Source organism: Manihot esculenta, chromosome 13, assembly GCF_001659605.2.
Source record: "Manihot esculenta cultivar AM560-2 chromosome 13, M.esculenta_v8, whole genome shotgun sequence".
NCBI lineage: Eukaryota > Viridiplantae > Streptophyta > Magnoliopsida > Malpighiales > Euphorbiaceae > Manihot > Manihot esculenta.
The window spans coordinates 27752297-27772445 of NC_035173.2; the positions used below are offsets into that span (position 1 = coordinate 27752297).

The following is a 20149-nucleotide window of genomic DNA, read 5'->3' on the forward strand; positions in this document are numbered from 1 at the left end:
AAGTACTTTCATATATTTTACTTATAATTTTGTCTCCACTTATTTATTAAAAATAATTACTATTTGAATAATATTAAAAAATATTTTTAAATAAAATTACTTATTTTTCTCTTATTTAATTTTAATTTAAAAATAAAATTTATAAACTAATTTATATAGCAGTCTTAATAAGATGCCCAAAATGACTTTTGAAAAAAAAAATTAATAAATAGAAATTGAATAGATAATTTTAATAAAATACAATGATCTATTAACAATTTAATCTTATAAAAAAAATTATTCAAAACTCTCTAAAGTTTCATCAAACAGTGAGAATCCCCTTGCAAGTTTCATCAAACTTATCAGTAGTGCAAGTAAGCACGATTGGCCCATTAATTTTAGAGTCGAGATCACCATTCTGAGACTGTTTAATCAATTCTCGTAATGCCGGAAACTTCAGATTCTCCACTGGAACTTGGTATCTCTTGCTCTCGTCACCTACATATATGGCTACGTAGCCTTTTCGAACTTGTGGAGTTTTGACTTTTTGATCAGTGGAACTGGAGAGTAATTTGTAAGAAAAAGATGACTTGATTGCATAACCTTGACCTAAAATTTTAGAGAGATAATTCATTTTCCTGCTAGAAGCTCTCGACGATGACGATGACATTATTGATGAAATATTTGAAATTAAAAAAAGGTTTGAGAGTTAAAGAATTCAAAAGAAAATTCTATAGCGAAGAATAATAGTTGGGATTCAATTTATATATATAGTTAACGAGTGAATTTTCCCGATGAAATTTGGAGTTCCAGCATTAAGCAAAGTTTTTTTAGCTGGATTAGTTTATTAATTGGTTTTAAAAAGTTGCAAATTAAGGCAGTGAAGAAGAATCTTTATTAATTATATAATTATTTATATTTTGATTTATTAATGGTAATTGCCAAATATGGTAATTAAGTGATGCTTAAGTTTATAATTTTGAGAATAATAAGATATGACGATAAAATTTATTCCGTTGTATGGTTTTTAGTTTCTTAAAATTGCAGAATTAGTTTATAGGTCAGTAGATTTTTTGTTAGGAGTTTGAAATGGGAGAGATTATCACAAATTATATGCAATATTCACACTTAATCTATTATAATTTTTTTAATACATCATTTATTTATAGTCAAAACGTATTATTATTAATATCAGTTAATTAACCACTATAGGCAACATTAATTCTCAGAGCACAGCTATTTTAATTAAACTCTATTTCTTATTCATAATGCATCAATTTTTTCTAAACATAAAAATAATATACATGCCATTTTGAACGACAATTTTCAAGACATGAATTGAATTAAAAAAAAAAAAAAAAGAAAATTAAAGAGAGTAGAATTCATTGGTGATATTTATGTAGAAAAAATTATGTAGGCATCACCAAGCAATGGGAACCACACAATGAAATATCATAGTGTACAAAATTAAATGTCAAAGATCACCGTCCAATTTAATTAAGATATACTACCTACCGTCCCCACTTAATTTAATTTATATCGTCCTCTAAAGTTACTCACCGAGTCAGCAATGAGTCAATAGCCCTTTTGAAAATTTTTATATTATTTAGGACTAGTTAGATAATTTTCTTTAAAAATATAAATAATAATAAAATATTACGATCAAGTCTTTATAATATTAAAATTTATTAATTTGTCTATATTTTAAAATTATAAAATAAAGTCATTAATTTAAAAAAAATTATTAGCGGCTCTTAAATATTTATATTATTTAATTTTTATAATTTTAATTATAATATTATATTATTTAGTTTCTCTTTTTTTATCTTTTTAATTTAAAAAATTTATTTCTCATCAACTCCAAATCATCACCTAATTATTTTTAAAAAAATTATTTCGCTTATTATTTAATTTAATTTATTTTTATATAAATTTTTATTGTTAAGAAATAATATTTTTTATTTATCTCATTTAATGAATAATCTATTTATATCATTAAAATTATTTATCAAACTATTTAAATTTAGAGAATAAATTTTAAATTTTTTTAAAAAAATATTTTATAAGTAATGTTATATTATTTTATAGGTTTTATGGACTTTATATTTAAGAAAGACAAATTTTAAATCTAGAAAATATGAGTTTAGTAAGTAATGGATTAGATTATTTAAATTTCAAAAAGGTTAAAATGCTAAATTTGCTCATTAATTATATATCAAATGTCAAAAATATCAAATTTTATTATTCAATTTAAATTTACCTTTGCTCATTAATTATATGTCAAAGATTAAAAATATTAAATTTTATTATTTAATTTAAATTTACTTTTAAACTATTATTAAAATATCAAATAAAATTATTATTTATAAAGACGTAAAAGTATTAAGTATCCTCTTCTCATTCTATTTGATCTTATTTAACTTTATTTAATCTTCTCATAATAATTTAGGAATAATTTTGGATGAATTGATAAATTTTGATATTTAATATTTATTTTACATCTTTTATATAGTTTAGGAACAAATATAAACTCTGACTTAAATTCTCCATCCATTACCGTTGAGATAGACATTCAATTTATTGCATTGGATCATGTATTGACATTAAGGTTTTCTTCTTTTTGTTGTTATCTAAAAAATTAAAAAATAAGAAAAAATTATTATTTAATGTATATGATGTGAAAAAAATTAAGTGGCTACTCGATTTTAAAAAATAAACTAAAATGTCCTTAAAATTTTAAAAAATTTACTAATTAGACTTTTCATTAGTTTTAACCGTTAAATTTTTATTATTTAGTTCTTGTAATATGGATAAAATCTTTAGTATTTAATACATCTTTCATGAAAAATATATTAAAACATCTCTTAAATTTTTAAAAATCTACTTGATGAGTTGAGATCCAAAAGAAGATAGGGTTTTGGTGTGAGTGAGTGAGCTTAACCTAAATGGTTCACGCCTTCCTTTTTTATTCAATTTTGCCTTATCCTCTAGTGACGCATAACTGTCACCCTGCTACAGCGTCACCGGTTGCTATCATACAGAGGCATATGTACGGGCGTACCTACCTTCTCACCATCGTCAAGCGGCCATTTAATTTCCTTCCAGCGCTCATGCTGATAAGGTTGTGACATAGTTGGGCCTGCTCCCCGACTCTCTCATCACGTCAGATGAGCCGGGTCCCTCTTTGATGAGCCCGACCCCTGATCAGCTCGGCCTACTCGATTGTGGACTAAATTGCGCACTGATGGGCCAGTTTGCATAGTGGGCTCTGATGGGTTTTGGACCTGACTCTCCTGCAAGGGCTCGACTACGACCTGAGTGCTAGTGGCTCAACGGTCATCAAGTGTCCCTTTACCTACTCATTAGTTATTCCATAATTAATGAGGGGTAAATCCTGAAGTCTCAATTATGACCGCGAGGCCCTAGGGAGGCTCCTATCAAAACGTCTTTTCTCCACCTTTACCCATTTTAAATTCGTATTCAGTTTTGCTCTAGACTCTTCTTCTTGCTCTGCTTCCCTTAATATGTCTTTCCTCCTCTCTACAAATTTTCCCCCGAGGTACGTCTCCATTCTCCCTATGATCGCCGTTAGAATTTTCGATGTTGTGGGTCTGATGTCCACAGTTACCCCTTTCACTCTTTCCAATTTTTTCTCCGATGAATACATAGACACCTCCATTTATAGAATTAGGGCTCCTCTTCACTGTGAGAGGATTGTCCTCCCTGTTCCTCCGCCGGTGGGTTTGATAGACCCCCAACAGGGTCGCAGTTTGATTTTCTATGTTAAGCAATGTGACTTCGGGTTAACCTTTCCTTTCACCCCCTTCTTTATCGAGGTCTTCCGTTACTTCGAAGTGACCTCTTGCATGTTATCCCCAAATTCCATCCTCTTCATGTGTTCTTTTGAATCAATCCATTTGTGCTGGGGTTTTGCTCCTTTTGTCACTTTATTCTCCACCTTCTTCTGCTTAGTCCGAGCCAATCATGGGTTTTATTACTTTGCCCTCCGGGGAGGATTATCTATCTTCGCGAGGTATAAAGATTCAATAAAAGGCTGGCTGAGGCTTTCGTGGTAGTAGAGTTGAAGGAGGGCTCAGGGATCAACTGGGATGTTGATCTCTCCTGGAGGGAGGTCCCCTAAAGCTGTAACGACCTTCCTCAACTGCCCTTGGTGGAGCAAATCTGTCTTCTTCGACTGACCTCTGTCTAAAAAAAGTATAATGTCGAGAAGTGCATGTTCGTGTCTAACTTTCGGGATTATCGGGAAGCTGGTACTCGTTAATAACTGTTTTCCTATCTTTTTCTTTTTCTTTTTCTTCTCTTTTTTTTTGTTGTGTTTTCTTTTTATTGTTCTTGGATTTAACTCGTGTTGTTTTCATCTTTTCAGCCTCCACAGTGCCAATGGACAACATCAGGCCGCCTAAGAATTTCACAATGTCTAGGGAGAGTCTGAAGGCCACTCTGGAGGCCTTTAAGGCAGGTCGGACAGTTGCAGATGTGACCCGCAAAGTTTTCCATGCAGTCACTCCTGCTGTGGCAAGTCGGGCTGCCACTCCTTTGAGTTTTCAGCAAAAATGCACATGTTGCATTTGTTGCACCTACTGGACCATCTAAGCCTCCACCCGATGACACTGACTTTGCTCAACTACTGGACCAATTGGACTCTTGACTAGAGTGCCTTGAATCGTGGACTCCCATCTTCTTGATTGGATCAAAACATCACTGTCCTCTGCCACGCACTTGGCGTAAAGCACCTGCTACCCCCATGACCCTAAGAAAGCCCCTTTCCTTTATTTGCCTTTTCTCTTTTCTACTTTCTTATTTTTTTCGTTGTTGTTTATACATTTTTCACTTTGGGGACCAAGTGAACTAAGTGTGGGGGAATTGATTATATTGAGCATAGAACATACTTTATACATTCTTATTACTATTTAGGGGTTGTTCCACATGTTCTTCCCTCTGGTTAAGCCATTTTCAATGTCTTGAGGCCCCTGCTTATATGAAAAACTAGCCATTTAAGCTTTAGGAGGTTAATTCGGTTTGTAATGTCTAGGTAGCCTTAGTAGAATCTCTCGTTTGCTCACACTGCTAGACTCTTAAATACAAATTAAGAGAGCCTTATAATAAATACTTGACTGAAAAAATTGATTGCTCTTAATTTGATTGTCAACTCTATTTAAGTATGTGCTAAAACACCGCCATGATAATTATGTGATGACATTATGCTCGAAATAAAAGTGCTAATTGATGGATGAGCTATTTAATCTTCAAAGAAGTAAAATAAAAATAAACTCTGAGAAGCACAAAACCTACTCCTTTGTCCGGTAATCGATAAACAATAGAGCTAGTAGCCACTTGAGGATTGTGACACAAGTAGCCGGGGATGAGTATCACCAATATGCGCCCTCGTGCCGAAAGAAAATTAATACCTTAAGCAAGAAAAAGTTCTCAACTATATATAACATGAATTTTTTTTTGAAATGGAAAGGTTCAATCGTACTTAGCACTAAAAGAAAATAAAAATGATGAAGTGTTGTATGCTTTATAACTTGGCTGATTTTTGGCATTTAACTTGATTTGAGTTGACTTAATCACTTGAAAAATCTCTATTGTGTGCTTAAATATGGAGACTCTACTTTATGTATATTTGATACTTCTATTTTGAACTCTATAGGAGGTATACTATTGTTGCCTACCTTTACATTTGTAACGACCCGAAAATCGGACTGTTACCGGCGCTAGGATCCAGATCGGCTTAAGGCCGCCGGGACCCGTAGCAAGCCAAACAATACCCTATGAACCTGTTTAATCATATACATGATCAACAGCATACATAAAAATTTTGAACCTTTCCTTTTCATTCATGAACCAAACTCAACCTGTGCATGCATTAACATAGATATTAACATTAACCCCACCTTGGAGTCCTCATCAATGCTCCAATGGGGTGACATAATCATGCATTAAGTTTGGTTAAACATAATCATCCATAAACATTTAAGATCATGTATATAAAAAGGGATTTACAACATACTATGGTCAAGCACACTTCTAAACCTCAATATCATCATTACATTACATAACTCAACATTACATTACTATATCCATCATGTCCCCTACGAGCTATTACATGACTAAGACTTTACTCTATCCGACCTCCTGCTATATCCTGTACCTGCAAACCTGGGGGTTAAGGGAGAGGGGTGAGCTAACAAGCTTAGTGAGTAGAACCATAAAAACATGTTAACAAACATGCTCATATGAAATGCATCATAACTCAGACAATTCACATCAAGGGTTGGGTCAACTTGTCACCAAATAGTCCCAGCATCATTTCGTGTCAGGCCGTAGCATGGGGTCCTGGTCTTCCTGTCATGTCATACATTACTTATCATTTTCCCAGGGCCTCCTCTGGGCACCTGGTCTTCAAGTTCCATATCCGTGCCAGGCCGTAGAATGGGGTCTTGGTCTTTCCTCAGGGACTAATTGGGTCATCCAACATTCACCCACATCAACAACAAAGAATGCGATGCAACATATTCGTGAAATCTAATGCAATCATCCTATTGCATAATCATGATGCATGAAACATGATAAAAACATTTAATTTCTCAATTTAAAGGATTAAGTTTAGTTCCACTCACCTCTGGCTGACTTTGATAAACACCGAAGCAGCTGAACTCACTGCTGGGGTCCTCGGTTCCTCGGGTCCGAACCTACACAGGTGGACTCAAATGAGGGACCTAACATACATCAACATAACTCTAAAAACATCCCCCAAAAATCCCCTAAAACACCTTAAAACAATCAAGGAATTCATGCAAAGCAGGGCTGAACAGGGCACTTTCGGTGGCAGGTTCGGCGGCCGAAAGTCCCTCTAGAGCCGAAAGTCATGCACCTTCGGCGGCACTTTCGGCGGCCGAAGGTTCCCTCCAGAGACGAAACTCATGCATGTTCGGCGGCACCTTCGGCGGCCAAAACTCCCTTCCAGAGCCGAAAGTCCACTTTCGGGGGTAGGGTTCGGCAGCCGATACATGCTACCACAGGCAGGTTCGGCGGCCGAAGGAGCCTTCGGCTGCCGAACCTGGTTTCTCCCAAAAGGCAGAAACTTGGTTCCAACATGCACAAACGCCTCCCAACTCACTCAATCATGCATTTTCCTATTCTACAACATGCATACTCAAGCATACAAGCTCCTAGGGGCTTCAAACTATCCTAAACCCCATCTACAACACATCAAACAACCCACATTGTTCATAAACATACATTTAACCAAAAACTCAACATAAACCTACACATGCATTTCTACCCCAATAAACTTCATAAAACTTACTTAAAACATGAAAGGAACTATGGATCTACTCTTACCTCTTGTAGAACGAGAGGAGAGACAATCCGACTCGGAGATGGGAGAGATCCGCTCTTTGGTCTCCAAGTTTCCAAAACTTGCTCTTTTTGCTCAAATCTCTTCAAATCAACATAAAGCTTGTTAAAACATGAAAGATCGGAGGGAAAACGTCAAAAAAGAACCGTAGGAGAGCATGAACTCACCGTGGCCGAAAATGGAGAGAAAATTCGCCCGTTTTAGCCATGGAGCTCTTATATAGGGCTGGCAGACCACCTTTCGGCAGCCGAACGTGCCCCCACATCTCATGCAAGTTCGGCAGCCGAACATGAGGTTCGACGGCCGAACCTTTTGAGACTTTCAGAAGCCTAACATGCCCCCCTAAACCATCCCACGTTTGGCGGCCGAACTTAAGGTTCGGCGGCCGAACCTGGAAATGCCTCCTTGGTCACTTTCATACAAAACTCAATTTCCTTTTTGCTTAAAATCATAAAATACATTAAAACATTTTATAAAAACATGATTTTATCCTTCTAGAGGTTTCCGACATCCGAGATTCCACCGGACGGTAGGAATTTCGATATCGGAGTCTAGCCGGGTATTATAACATTGTTCTTTGGGTTGGTCTCTTGAAACTTATTGGCTTAAACTTTATTCAAACAGGAAAGGCTATTACATGTGGGACATGAATTTGGACATATATCTCATACTTAAGAGCAAACATGAACTAAGTGTGGGAGAATTTGATGGGTGTAAATTTTGCCTATTCAGTACACATTCTTTCTTATGAAATTAGAGTTGATTATGCTGAATTGCGGATATTCCTTTTTTTTGTTTTTGCAATATTAATAGATTATGTACTATTGGAGAAGAAAAGCTCTTAATTGGAAGTTTTAAGCAAAAATCATAGGTAGAGTCGCAAAGCAAGCCTTGAGCATGTCTCACGCTATGGGCACATATTACATTAGATGACTTATACTAAGAAGTGAATGGAGTCATGGAATAAACCTTGAATAAGGCAGACCTTGGGTAAGGCATACATAGACCTTGGGCACAGCTTATGCAATATCACGAATTTTTCAGATCTGATTCTCTATTAAATTGAAGAAACCAGTTTAGGAAGAAATGATTTTAGAAAGAATAGGAAATTTTGGATTTTTCACTTCCTCTTTGAAATGGATTTTTTTTATTCCTCTTTTAATTAGTTTAGAATTTTCTCTTTAAAAAAGGGAAGATTCTTTGAATTGGACAGTTAGTTTTTGAGCTTTTATATCTTCTAATACTTCACTTTTTATTGGTTGCAATATGAGCTTCAACAGCTAATCTTCTTTATTCTAGTTAGAAAACTTTCGAGCTATAATTCATAAGAATTTTGAGATCCAATCAATCTTTAATTCCCCTTATTTTTGGTTTCTATGTTACTTCTTTAATGCTGTTATCAAATTAAATCTCATTGAATTAATCATGTAGTTTATTTGTTGATAATAAAAGATTAGGTTGTTAGATCGTGTCAACAGGTATAACTGGCTAACCATAAATTAATTTGGGCATCCTTACATCTATGATCAATCTTGATAATTAACACCAAGATATTTATGAAATTAAATATATTTTTAATCTAATTAATCTCTTTAATTATTTGCTTCTTAATTAGTTTACTTTTGCATCCGGTCAAATATCTTCAATCCAACTCTCTTTTTTTTTATCTATAGTTTAATTTGCTCTATTGTGAAGTCAATCATAAGATCATCAGATCATCAAATCATTAGGATGTCATTTTGGTCATTAGGTCAGCTGGTCATCAAGTCGTCCAGTTGTTAGATCATTAAGTCATTAATTCATCAGGTAATCGGGTGGTCGGTTGAAAGGTCGATAGTCATTAGGTCAACGGTCGTCAGTTTGATCATCAGTTTAGTCGTCAGGTCGATAGTCATTAAGTCGACAGTTGTCAGATTGATAGTAAGGTTATTAGATCATCAGGTCTTCATGTAATCAAGTGCTTGGTCATTAGATTGATAGTCATTAAATCGACAGTCGTCAGGTCGATAGTCATCAAGTGGGTCATAAGATCGTTAAATCATCATGTCTTTAGTCGGTCGATCATCAGATCATAAGATCATCAAATCGGTCATCAAGTCGTCAAACTGTCAGGTCGTAAAGTCATCATATTGTCAAGTTGTCAATTCAGTAATCAGGTCGTCTAATCATCGATCTATTGTGGAGATAAATTGTTCATAAATTCATCAAGTCGATCGTCAATTCGTCAGATTATCGGTCATCATTCATATCTTTTTATATCCGTTCTCTCAAAAATAATAGTTAACCGTCATTTACGAACTCGATCTTACTTACCATATTTGTAATTCATAATTGTTGAAAAGAGTAAAATTTATTTTTATTGAACTCAACACTAATTAATATATGATAATCTGAGATCCAGGAAAATAGGGTTTTACAATAGTTCTATAAACTTAGCAAATAGTTTAGGTCTAGAGGAGGGCAATCCTCCTTTTATCCGTTTTCTTTTGTCTGCTAGTGACGTATAACAAACTGTCTATCATATGGCCACCTATCCCTGCCATATCGATTCAGACGTACGAGAATATCGTATTCCTGCTACATGCGTAACGGCCTCTGATTCTCCACGGGCACGCATGCTGATGGACCCACCAGACGGATGGGTCGGTCTCCTTCTAGGTTTTGAGCCGGGCCGGAAGATAAGATTAAAACTGAGCCCAAAGAGGATTTGTTTGATGAGCCATACGGGCTGGGCAGGCCTGATTGAGAAACAAAGACGCAGCCCGGTCTCAAGGCTGAGTGGGCCGGACTGGGTCCACGGGGGAGACTTGAAGGCCTCCAGATAATGGGCTATTGTCATGGGCCTGGCCCCAAACTGGGGTGAAGAAATCCAACGGTCATCAACTGCCCCTTTACCTTCTCGTCAGTTATTGTCCGACTGATGAGGGGGTAAATATCGAGAGTAATAATGACCGTGCCGTCCAAGGACAAAACTGCTCAAAACATCTTTTCGGCTGTTCATTGTTTCAAATTTCGTCTTCTGCCAGTCTTCTTAGAACATTTGCTCTCCTCCGCTCTTCTGCTCTCTTTGCCTTCCTCTGCTCATCCGTCCTAACTGTTTTCCAGGTACGCCTCTTCTTCCATCATGGATAGCTCTAGTCTTCCCGATGTTGTCAACCTAGAGTCTAGCATCACCCCGTCCAACATTAGGAATTTTATCTCTAGGGAATACCTGGATACCCCTCTTTTTCACATCTGGGCTCCTTACCGGAATGAGAGGATCGTTTTTCCTGATCCTCATCCCCCTGGTCTTATCGACCCTCAAAAGGACGTTAGTCTAGTCTTCTTCATCAAGCAGAGGGAATATGGTTTGTCTTTTCCCTTTTCTCCGTTCTTTAAAGAGGCCTTCCGGTATTTCGATATTACCCTTCGAATGCTGACTCCTAACTCCATTCTTTTCATGTCTTCCTTTGAATCCGTGTGTTTGAGTTGGGGGTTCACACCCACGGTTCATCTGTTCGTCAGCTTCTTCAAGCTGGTCAAGGCGAGCCAAAAATTTTACTACTTTGCCCCTCGCGGAGGATTGTCCATCTTCACGGGCTATAAGGACTCTATCAAAGGTTGGGTAGAGGGGTTTTTGGTGGTGGAGTTGAAGAAGCAGACAGGGTTGGCTTGGGAGTTTGATCTCCCTTGGGAGGATGTCTCTCTGGGTTGCAATGACCTGCCCCAGCTGAGCCTTACCGACTAGGTCAGATTCCTTCGACTGACTTCTGTGGAGAAGAAGTATGACGTCGAAAAGTGCTTGTTCGCGTCCAACCTTCAGGATATTAAGGACGCGGGTATCTTATTTTATCTGCCTGCGTTAATTTTGTCTTTATGACGCTTTACTGAAAATGGTCCTAACCTGTCTTATTTTGGTGGCTCTTGCAGCTTCTTCAGTGAAAATGGATCAGATTAAGCCTCCCAAGAATCTCGTGCTATCCCGGGAGAGCATGGACGCTGCTCTGGATGCCCTCCTAGCTGGGCAATCCATGAGGGAGGCTACTCAAAGGGTGGCCGAGGTTATATCTTTCAAGACGGTTGGCCGACCTCCTGCCCCATCTTCTTCTCGGGCCTCAAAGCCAAGCTCCCGAAGCACCAGATCTTCCAGGCCATCCAGTCGCAGTAGACCGAGCTCGGCCACTCAATCCTCCCAAGCTCCAGAATCTCGACGAGTTTCAGTTCCGAGGATGGAGGGGGCTCCTCAGATCGCTGCTAGGTCAGTTGAGGACGTCGACCCGGTGAGAGCGGATTTGTCTGTGCCTTCCGAGGGTATTCCTGAGGGGGTGCCTGGGACGCACCCTGCTTGCGTCAGTGCTCCCGAGGGCGAGAAAGAGATCAGCCCGACAGGGGGAGATATTCAGGGAGCCATTACTGAGGTTGCCCCTTTTATTGAGGGAGAGGGGCCCAGTTCGGCCAATGATGAAGTCATGGCGGTGGAGGTCAGGAGTAAGTGTCCTCCTTCTGAAGCACCTGCCCCCATCCCTAAGAGATCTTGAGCCTCAAGGAAGCCAATTCTAGCCCTGCCTCCCCTCGAGAAGAAGAAAAAGACTCCTGTGGTGCCTTTGCTGTCTGCCCCGGACAATGACATTTTGAATGCAGAGGACATCACTCACCAATCTCCGGCGAGCGTGGTTACGGAGATACTGCGGGAGAGGATGTTCGGCGGGGTCACAGAAGCTTCAGACTCCTGCTTGCTTGCTCTCTCTGGCCTGTTGGCCAGTTCTACTCGAGAGCAGGCAGCGTTTCGATCTCGTCCTCGGGGAGAGTTGGGGAACATCATCAGGGAGATGCTCCTCATGGTAAGTTGTCTCCTCCGAATCCTACTCATATTTTGGTTTTCTTTGTTTCTTTGTTATGACAGTTTTCTCTTTTTTTCTAGGTGACGGGCCTCTTCATGGAGGTGGATGCTCGCGACCATGCTCTCCAGGAGTCCGTGGATTGCCGGGTTGAGGAGGCGCATTTGGAGGAAAACCTGTCTGCCACCAATGACGCCCGGAGCAATCTAGCCGCGGCTCAAGAGCACTCCAAGTCCTTACAGGCGGAGCTAACATATGCCTTAGACGCCCTCAGAAGAGCGGACGAGAAGGTAGCTGAAGTAGATATTCGTTGTAAAGAAGCCCTGAAACAGCTATCTTCACTGGAAGAGGTCTAGAAGGAGAGGGATGAGATCCGCCGCCAGTACGAGGCCCTAAAGGCAGATTTTGAGGCTGCCCAGTCTCATCATGCTATTGTAATGGCCCACAATGAGGAATCCCTGGCTCGGGTAGTTGTTCTCGAGCAGGAGCTGGCCAAGCATGCTTAAAATTTTAAAGACCTGACCTTGGAGGCTGAGGCAACCAGACTTCAGAACCAGCATCTTAGCCAAGAGGTCGAGGTCTTGAAGAAAAGGTGCTCAGCTCTGCTCGAGGACGCTAAGCTGGCTGAAGATAGGGTTCAGCTGGAGTGCGAGGAGCGCCTCAGAGAGTATAAAGAGTCGGCTGAGCTGAAAAAGGAAATCCAACAAGCGTGTGAAGCTTATCTCAAGAATTACAAAGAGTCCCCTGAGTTGAAGGCTGAGATAGCTGAGGCTTGTAAGAAGCAACTTGCGGAGTTCCAAGGCTCTGATGAAATGAAAACTGCCATATGGAATAAGAGCTTCCGCATGTTCATCTTTGGGTATAATAGAGGTCTGAGGACTGCTAGATACAACCCCTCCACTCCTTTAGCCAAACTTCGAGGTGCTGAAGAAGACTCTGATGGAGAGCAGGTACTTTATGGGGAGGATGACAGACCTCTACCCAGAGGAGCTTCTCGCACTGCAGCTGGGCCTCCTGAGGCAGAACCCGAGCTGGGGAATGAAGATGCTGGGCCTCAAGGACAGGAGATCGTGCCTTTTGTGGGCACTGGGGGGTCTGAGCAGGAGGATGCTGAGCCTCCCATGAACAACAATGTAGATAATGTAGATACAAATAGTGTAAATGATAGTGTAGATGATAGTGCCCCTAGGCATGTAAGTCCGTTAAGGACAGTTTTTCCTTCAGTAGAGTAAACTGTAAAATAGGCTGTAATTACTTTCTCTTTTTAATGAAATTTAATTTTTGTTTGTCGTGCATATTTGAACTGTTCTTATCTCTGCTTATTTTTCCAACTTCATCAGGCTACTTATATTGTTACAAGCATAACTTGCTTAATTTGTTAGGAACAAAACATTTAAGCCATGCCCCATAATTTACGAGGAATTGAGCACACAGTCTCTTACCGCTTGCTTTTAAGCTAATCAAGGCTGAAAGCTTAGCCAAAGACTTGTCTTCTGACTTGTAAATCTCTCCGATTTCACAAGGGCATCTTTATCCGTAGGCTTTTTCTGAGCTAGATTTATCTTAAGGGTAAACTTTTTAAGTTGTGTTCTTTCACAGGCTTTTGACCTTATTAGGTCCTCACCTTGAGCTCGGTTTTTAACAGCTGACTGGACATTTTTAACTTTCTTTTTGTTACTTCATGCATATGACCTCAGGCGTATAGTCTTTGTATAACCAAAGTAAAAAGGATCGTGTACCTTTTAAAGCGATGAGCAGGACTGGCCTTTTTGTTTTTAGTTATGTTATGACAAGATTCGAAGCTAGGGTCGGTGTCGTACTAGCCTGTAATCCGAGTTCGGATTTAGACTTTTTATATCTACTTTAGTACCTTCTTGAGATCGGCATGGCGCTTTGCCTCCTTTGGCTGTCGTGTGAGATCTGAGTCCCTTTCTCTTAGGACCCGAGCTCCTTTGGGAGGTTGGGGTTTAGTTTTGCTCCGGGAGATCTTGGGGATCTTACCAGCCATTTTTGCTCTGGGAGACCTTGGGATCTCACCGGCCGTTTTTGCTCCGGGAGATCTTGGGGATCTCACCGGCCATTTTTGCTCTGGGAGATCTTGGGGATCTCACCGGCCGTTTTTTGCTCCGGGAGATCTCGGGGATCTCACCGGCCGTTTTTGCTCCGGGAGATCTCGGGGATCTCACCGGCCGTTTTTGTTCCGGGAGATCTCGAGGATCTCACCGGCTATTTTGTGCCAGGAGATCTTGGGGATCTTGGTCTTGTACCTCCTTAAGGTCTTCTGTAAGATTCGGGCTCCGTGGCCTTACTGCCGCTTCCAAGCTCTTTGGCCTTGCATGGTATTCAGGCTTATTGGCCCTACTGCTGTTTCATCATCTCAGCCAGTTTTGTGGTGGCGGAGGTACTTTGAGAGCCCGGTCACCTACCTCACTGAGGTCTTCTAGGATCTGTTCTTTTCGTTTTTTGAGAGAGTTAATACTCACAGTAATAGAGATCATCATTGCTTTGTCAAAAGGTGATGTTATTCCATTCATTCATGTTTTCATAGTACAAGAATTTTCTTTACAAATATTCTAAGGGAAGTACCTCTTTAGGTGCTGGATATTCCAGGCGTGAAGCTCAGGGTTTCCCTGCATATCCTCGATTCGATATACCCCCGGCTTGATCACTTTTGTTATTCTGAAAGGGCCCTCCCAGGTCGGTGCCAACTTGCCTACCGCCGCTCTTTTTCCTGTAGCCTCCAGGTTTCTCAGGGCCAAGTCTCCTACCTTCAGACTTCTTTCCCTGACCCTTTGATTGTAATAACGAGCTGCTCTTTGTTGATAAGCGGCAGTTCAGATTTTGGCTTCCTCCCTGACTTCCTCTAGGGCATCAAGGTTACTTCTCAGCTTATCACTATTCGTGTTCTCATCATTAAACTGGACCCGATGTGTAGGGACTTGTAACTCAATTGGGACTACGGCTTCAGTGCTAAATGCAAGTGCAAAAGGCGTTTCTTTAGTGGACGACCTGGGGGTAGTTCGGAGTGTCCACAAGATGCTATTGAGTTGTTCTGCCCAGTTTGCCTTTGCCCCATCCAGCCTCTTCTTTAACTCCTGGAGGATAGCTCTGTTGGTGACCTCCGTCTGGCCGTTGGTCTGAGGATGACCTACTGAGGAGAATTTGTGCCATATGCCCATGTTTGCTGTGAACGCTCTAAAGGCACTGTAGTCGAATTGTCTGCCGTTATCTGAGATGAGCACCCTCAGTACTCCAAACCTGCAGATGATATTTCCCCATACAAAATCTATCATCTTGCGGGTTGTTATTGTGGGGATTGCTTCCGCCTCTGGCCATTTCGAGAAGTACTCCACAGCCACTACTACAAACTTTTTCTGCCCTGTGGTCTTAGGAAAGGGTCCCAGGATGTCTATTCCCCACTGCGAGAACGGCCACGGGCTGGAGATGCTGGATTGAGGAGTGGCTGGGACATTGATGGGGTTGGCAAATCTCTGGCAGACATCATATCTTCAGACAAACTCTTCTGCTTCCTTCTTAATGGTGGGCCAGTAGTACCCTTGCCTGAATATCTTATTAGCCAGCGTTCCTACTCCTTCGTGAGCTCTGCACATTCCTCTATGTATTTCCTCCATCACCTTTATTGCCTCCTCCGGGCTCACACAACGGAGCCACGGACTGGATTTCCCCCTTCTGTACAAAGTTCCCCTTATTGCTTGATAGTTGGCAGCTCGGGCCGCTATATTTTTTGCTTTGTCCTTGTCTTTGAGAAGCTTTCCCTTCTCTCAGTATTCTAGGTACGGGGTCATCCAGTTTTGGCTTTGATCTATTTGCAATACAGTGGTCGTTTTATTAAAAACATGTGTGCTGACGTGCTGTATGTATACTTCATCCGGGAGTTGCTCCAGCTCTTCCCTGGTCAATCTACTGAGCAAGTCCGTCTCTTCATTCTCCTCCCGAGGTATTCTCTAATACCTGACTATGATCCCTTTATTCCTAAGCTCGGCTTCTATAGCCTTTGCCTTCGCTAGGTAGTTTTGCATGGTAGGGTCTCTGGCCTGATGTGCCCCTGTTACCTGATTGATCACCAGTTGGGAGTCACTATTCACTTCGAGGTCGGTTGCCCCTACCTCCATCGCTACTAGCATTCCATTTATTAGAGCTTCATACTCTGCCACATTGTTGGAAGCCTTGAATTCTAGGCGTAGGGCATAGCAAACTTTGAATTCTTCAGGTCCCTTCAACATTATTCCTACGCCACTGCCTCTAGCACCAGATGCCCCGTCAACATACAACTTCCAGCTAAATTCCTGAGAGGAATGCCCTTCTCTCTCATTTTCTAACTTTTTCGAAGATGATTTACCCTGTTCGATCTGTTCTTCATTGAATGAGCATTCTGCTATGAAGTCAGCCAGGGCCTGAGATTTTATAGTGGTCCGAGGTCGGTACTCTAGACAGTAAGAGCTAATCTCAATGGACCAAGCCAGCATCCAACCTGATATTTCTGGTCTGTGGAGGATCTTCTTTAGAGGCTGGTCTGTCATCACTACTCCCTGGTGGCTTTCCAGATAGACCCTGAATTTCCGGACTGCTAGCAACAGAGCGTATGCCATCTTTTCGATGTTCAATTATCTGACCTCGGCATCTTTAAGCACCTTGCTGACATAGAAGACAGGCTTCTGCTCCCCTCCTTCCACCCTAACCAACACGGCACTGACGGCTTGTTCTAAGGCTTATAAATAAATCAGGAGCTCTTCTCCCTCCATCGGACTACTGAGCACATGAGGCGAGCTAAGATAACTTTTGAGCTCTTTGAAAGCTTCTCGGCAGTCCTCGGTCCATTCGAAGTTCGGCACTTTCCTCAACTTCTTAAAAAATGGCAAGCATCTTTCAGCCGACCTCGACATGAAGCGATTGAGCGCCACCACTCTCCCGGTAAGTCTCTGGACATCTCTTACGCAAGTTGGCTCTGGCATGTTCAAGATAGCTTCCACTTTCTCAGAATTGGGCTCAATGCCTTTCCCACTTACCATGTACCCCAGGAATTTTCCTCCCCTGATGAAGAAGGCACATTTCGCTGGGTTCAGCCTCATTTTATACTGTTCGAGCACCTCGAATACTTCCCTCAAATCTACCATTTGCTGTTGGAAGGCTGGGCCTTTGACCACCATATCATCTACATACACTTCTACATTTCTGCCGATCTGATTTTTGAAAATCTTGTTCATCAGTCTTTGGTATGTTGCCCCGGCATTCTTCTGCCCGAAGGGCATGGCCTTGTAGCAGTAGGTCCTATCTTCTGTTATGAACGAGGTTTTTTCTTCATTCGACCTGTCCATTAGAATTTGGTGATAACCAGACATAGCATCCAAAGACGACATATAATCAAAACCGGCCGTAGAGTCGACCATTTTATTAATATCATGGAGGGGGTAACAATCTTTGGGGCATGCTTGATTGAGGTCAGTGAAGTCTATACATATCCTATACTTGCCATTGGCTTTTTTGACTAATATAGGATTTGCTAGCCACTGTGGGTACATAACCTCTCTAATAAATCCAGCCTCTTCCAATTTTCGGACCTCCTCCCTGGTGGCCTGTTGCTTCTCCCTTCCTACCACTCTTTTCTTTTGCTTCACCGGTTTGGCCTCGGGTAGGACATTCAGCTTGTACGTCATCACTCCAGGGTCAATTCCGGGCATGTCAGAAGGCTTCCAAGCGAAGCTTGATGCGTGACCTCGGATCAGGGCCATGAATTCTGTTTTCTGCTCTTCAGTGAGGCCGGCGTTAAGACTGAAGACCTTATCTGTCTCTGCTTCTGATAAGGGAAAAGTCTCCAGCTCTCCGACCGGCTCTGTTCTAGCCTCCTTCTTCTCGTCCCTGACCTCTAGCACCTCAGAGTCGAGCTTTTCCCCCGCCGAGCTTGGTTCTGACACTGTGGCTAGGTACACCGCTCTTGCTTCTTCTTGGCTTCCCCGGACTACTCCCACTCCTGCCTCTGTTGGGAATTTCATGGCCAAGTATCTGATGCTGGTGACAGCCTCGAAATCAAACAGTGCAGGTCTCCCTAGTATCGCGTTGTAGCTCAGGGGGAGTTTGACCACCAGGAACACTGCAAAATGAGTGCGAGTCCTTGGCGCTTCTCCTAGAGTGAGAGCCAGCTTTACTTTTCCTTCCACGGGCACTGGGACTCCTCCAATTCCTTTGACCGATGCTTGGTCCCGGACTAATTGTTCCTCCGGGATTCCCATCTGCTGGAAAACCCTGTGGGGCAGCAAATTCACCTTACTCCCATCATCCACCAAGATCTTCTTTACCCGGTAGTTGTGGATGATGGCTTCGATAACAAGGGCATCGTCATGAGGCATCTGAACACCCTGAGCATCCTCCGGAGAGAAAGTGATGGCCACTGGAGAATGCTCGACGACCTGCATGACCTCGGCGTTGCTGCTTTCCCCCTCTCGACTCCTCTTTTTTTCCCTTCAGCTCATCCGACCTCCTGACCCTCCGACAATCATGTTGATGGTCCCACTGGATCCATCATTTACTGGTCCTGCTCCCGCTCTCCTAGGTGTTGGCACCGCTGGGTTGGGCTAAGGCCTTTGCCCCTCCGGCTTCTTCACAAAGTTTCTGAGGTGTCCCCTTTTTATCAGCCTCTCGATTTCAGCAATCAACTGGTAGCAGTTGTTGGTGTCATGGCCATGGGTACGATGATACTGACAGTATTTGTCAGGATCTCGCTGGTTTGCTTCAGCTTTCATAGGTCTGGGCCATTGAAGGAACTCCTTGTCCTGTACTGCCATGAGCACCTCGGCTCTGGAGGCATTGAGCGGGGTCAGATTCTCTGGAATCCAAGGAGGGAGTGATTTTTGTTCAGGAACCTTAGGAAGGGGAGGTCTTTGGTCCCTTCGCTCCCAGGGCTGTCTGTAGGTTTCAGATCTTCTGCCTTGCTTCTTCTCCTGCCTTTCCGGCCTTCTCTCCTCCGGGGCTTTTCCCTTATCTACCGCTCCTCTGGCAAACCTGCTCGTCACCAAGGCATCATCCTGCCTGATGTACTTTTCTACCCTCTTCATTAGCTCCGCTAGTGAGGTGGGAGGCTTCCTGCTCAATGAACCGAAGAACTCAGGCGAGGTCGTCCCTTTCTGCATTGCCTCCACCGCTCTGCCCTCATCTAGCTCGGGGATCTGTAAGGCCTCTGTATTAAAACGAGCGACATATTCTCTGAGCGATTCATCTCTCCTCTGCCTCACCGTCTCCAAATAACTCGTTTTCCTGTCTGCAGACACCCCAGCAACGAACCTGCTGATGAAGGCATTCGCCAGATCCCTGAAGCTTCTGATACTCCCAGCCTCCAAGTTGTTGAACCACGCCCGCGCCGGCCCCGTAAGCGTTGTTGGGAATACCTTGCACATCAAGACGTCTGATAAAGTTTGCAACTCCATGAAGGTCTTATAACTCAAGACGTGCTCTCTAGGGTTCCCGATTCCATCGTACGCCGCCATAGGTGGCATCATAAATTTCTTTGGGACGGTCTCCTGCTGCACCCACTTTGAGAAGGGTGAAGAGGCAGGTAGAAGAGTTTGGCTAGGGTCCTTCGCCTCCAACTCGGCCAAAAGCTGCTCTCTCATCTTCTGCAGCTTTTGATCTACACTCTCTTCTTCCTGTTTGGGCCTTTTCTCCAAGCGACATTCTGATACTGGCCCCTGTTTGTGATCTAGTTAGGGGTCTTTGGAAAAGTGGGTCAGGTTTGGAAGAAGAAGAAGGGTGGTTCTTTCTTCTGCCTATGTTTGCAAACTTAGAGAGGATCTGAAATCTCTTGAGTGTAAAGTACTCAAAAACTAGAGAATTAATTTCCCCATTTTATTGAAAAGAAGGAGTACATATACAACTGAGTTTTAACTGTAACTCCTAAAAATACTGAAGCAACAAATATGAAAATATTCTCAAACAACAAAAATAGAATCACAAATAA

At 41.8% G+C, this 20149-nt stretch overlaps 2 protein-coding genes across 2 annotated transcripts; both read right to left on the reverse strand.

Annotated features, from left to right (window-relative positions):
* Nucleotides 1-301: 301 nt before the first annotated feature.
* Nucleotides 302-649, reverse strand: LOC110607457 (auxin-induced protein 6B). Its single transcript, XM_021746574.1, has one exon. The coding sequence runs from the start codon at nt 647-649 to the stop codon at nt 302-304; it is 348 nt and encodes a 115-aa protein (XP_021602266.1).
* Nucleotides 650-18770: 18121 nt separating this feature from the next.
* LOC122721516 lies at nt 18771-19679 on the reverse strand. The gene has a single exon (XM_043949369.1). It carries the CDS (start codon nt 19677-19679, stop codon nt 18771-18773), a length of 909 nt encoding a protein of 302 aa, XP_043805304.1.
* Between the last annotated feature and the right edge of the window lie 470 nt (nt 19680-20149).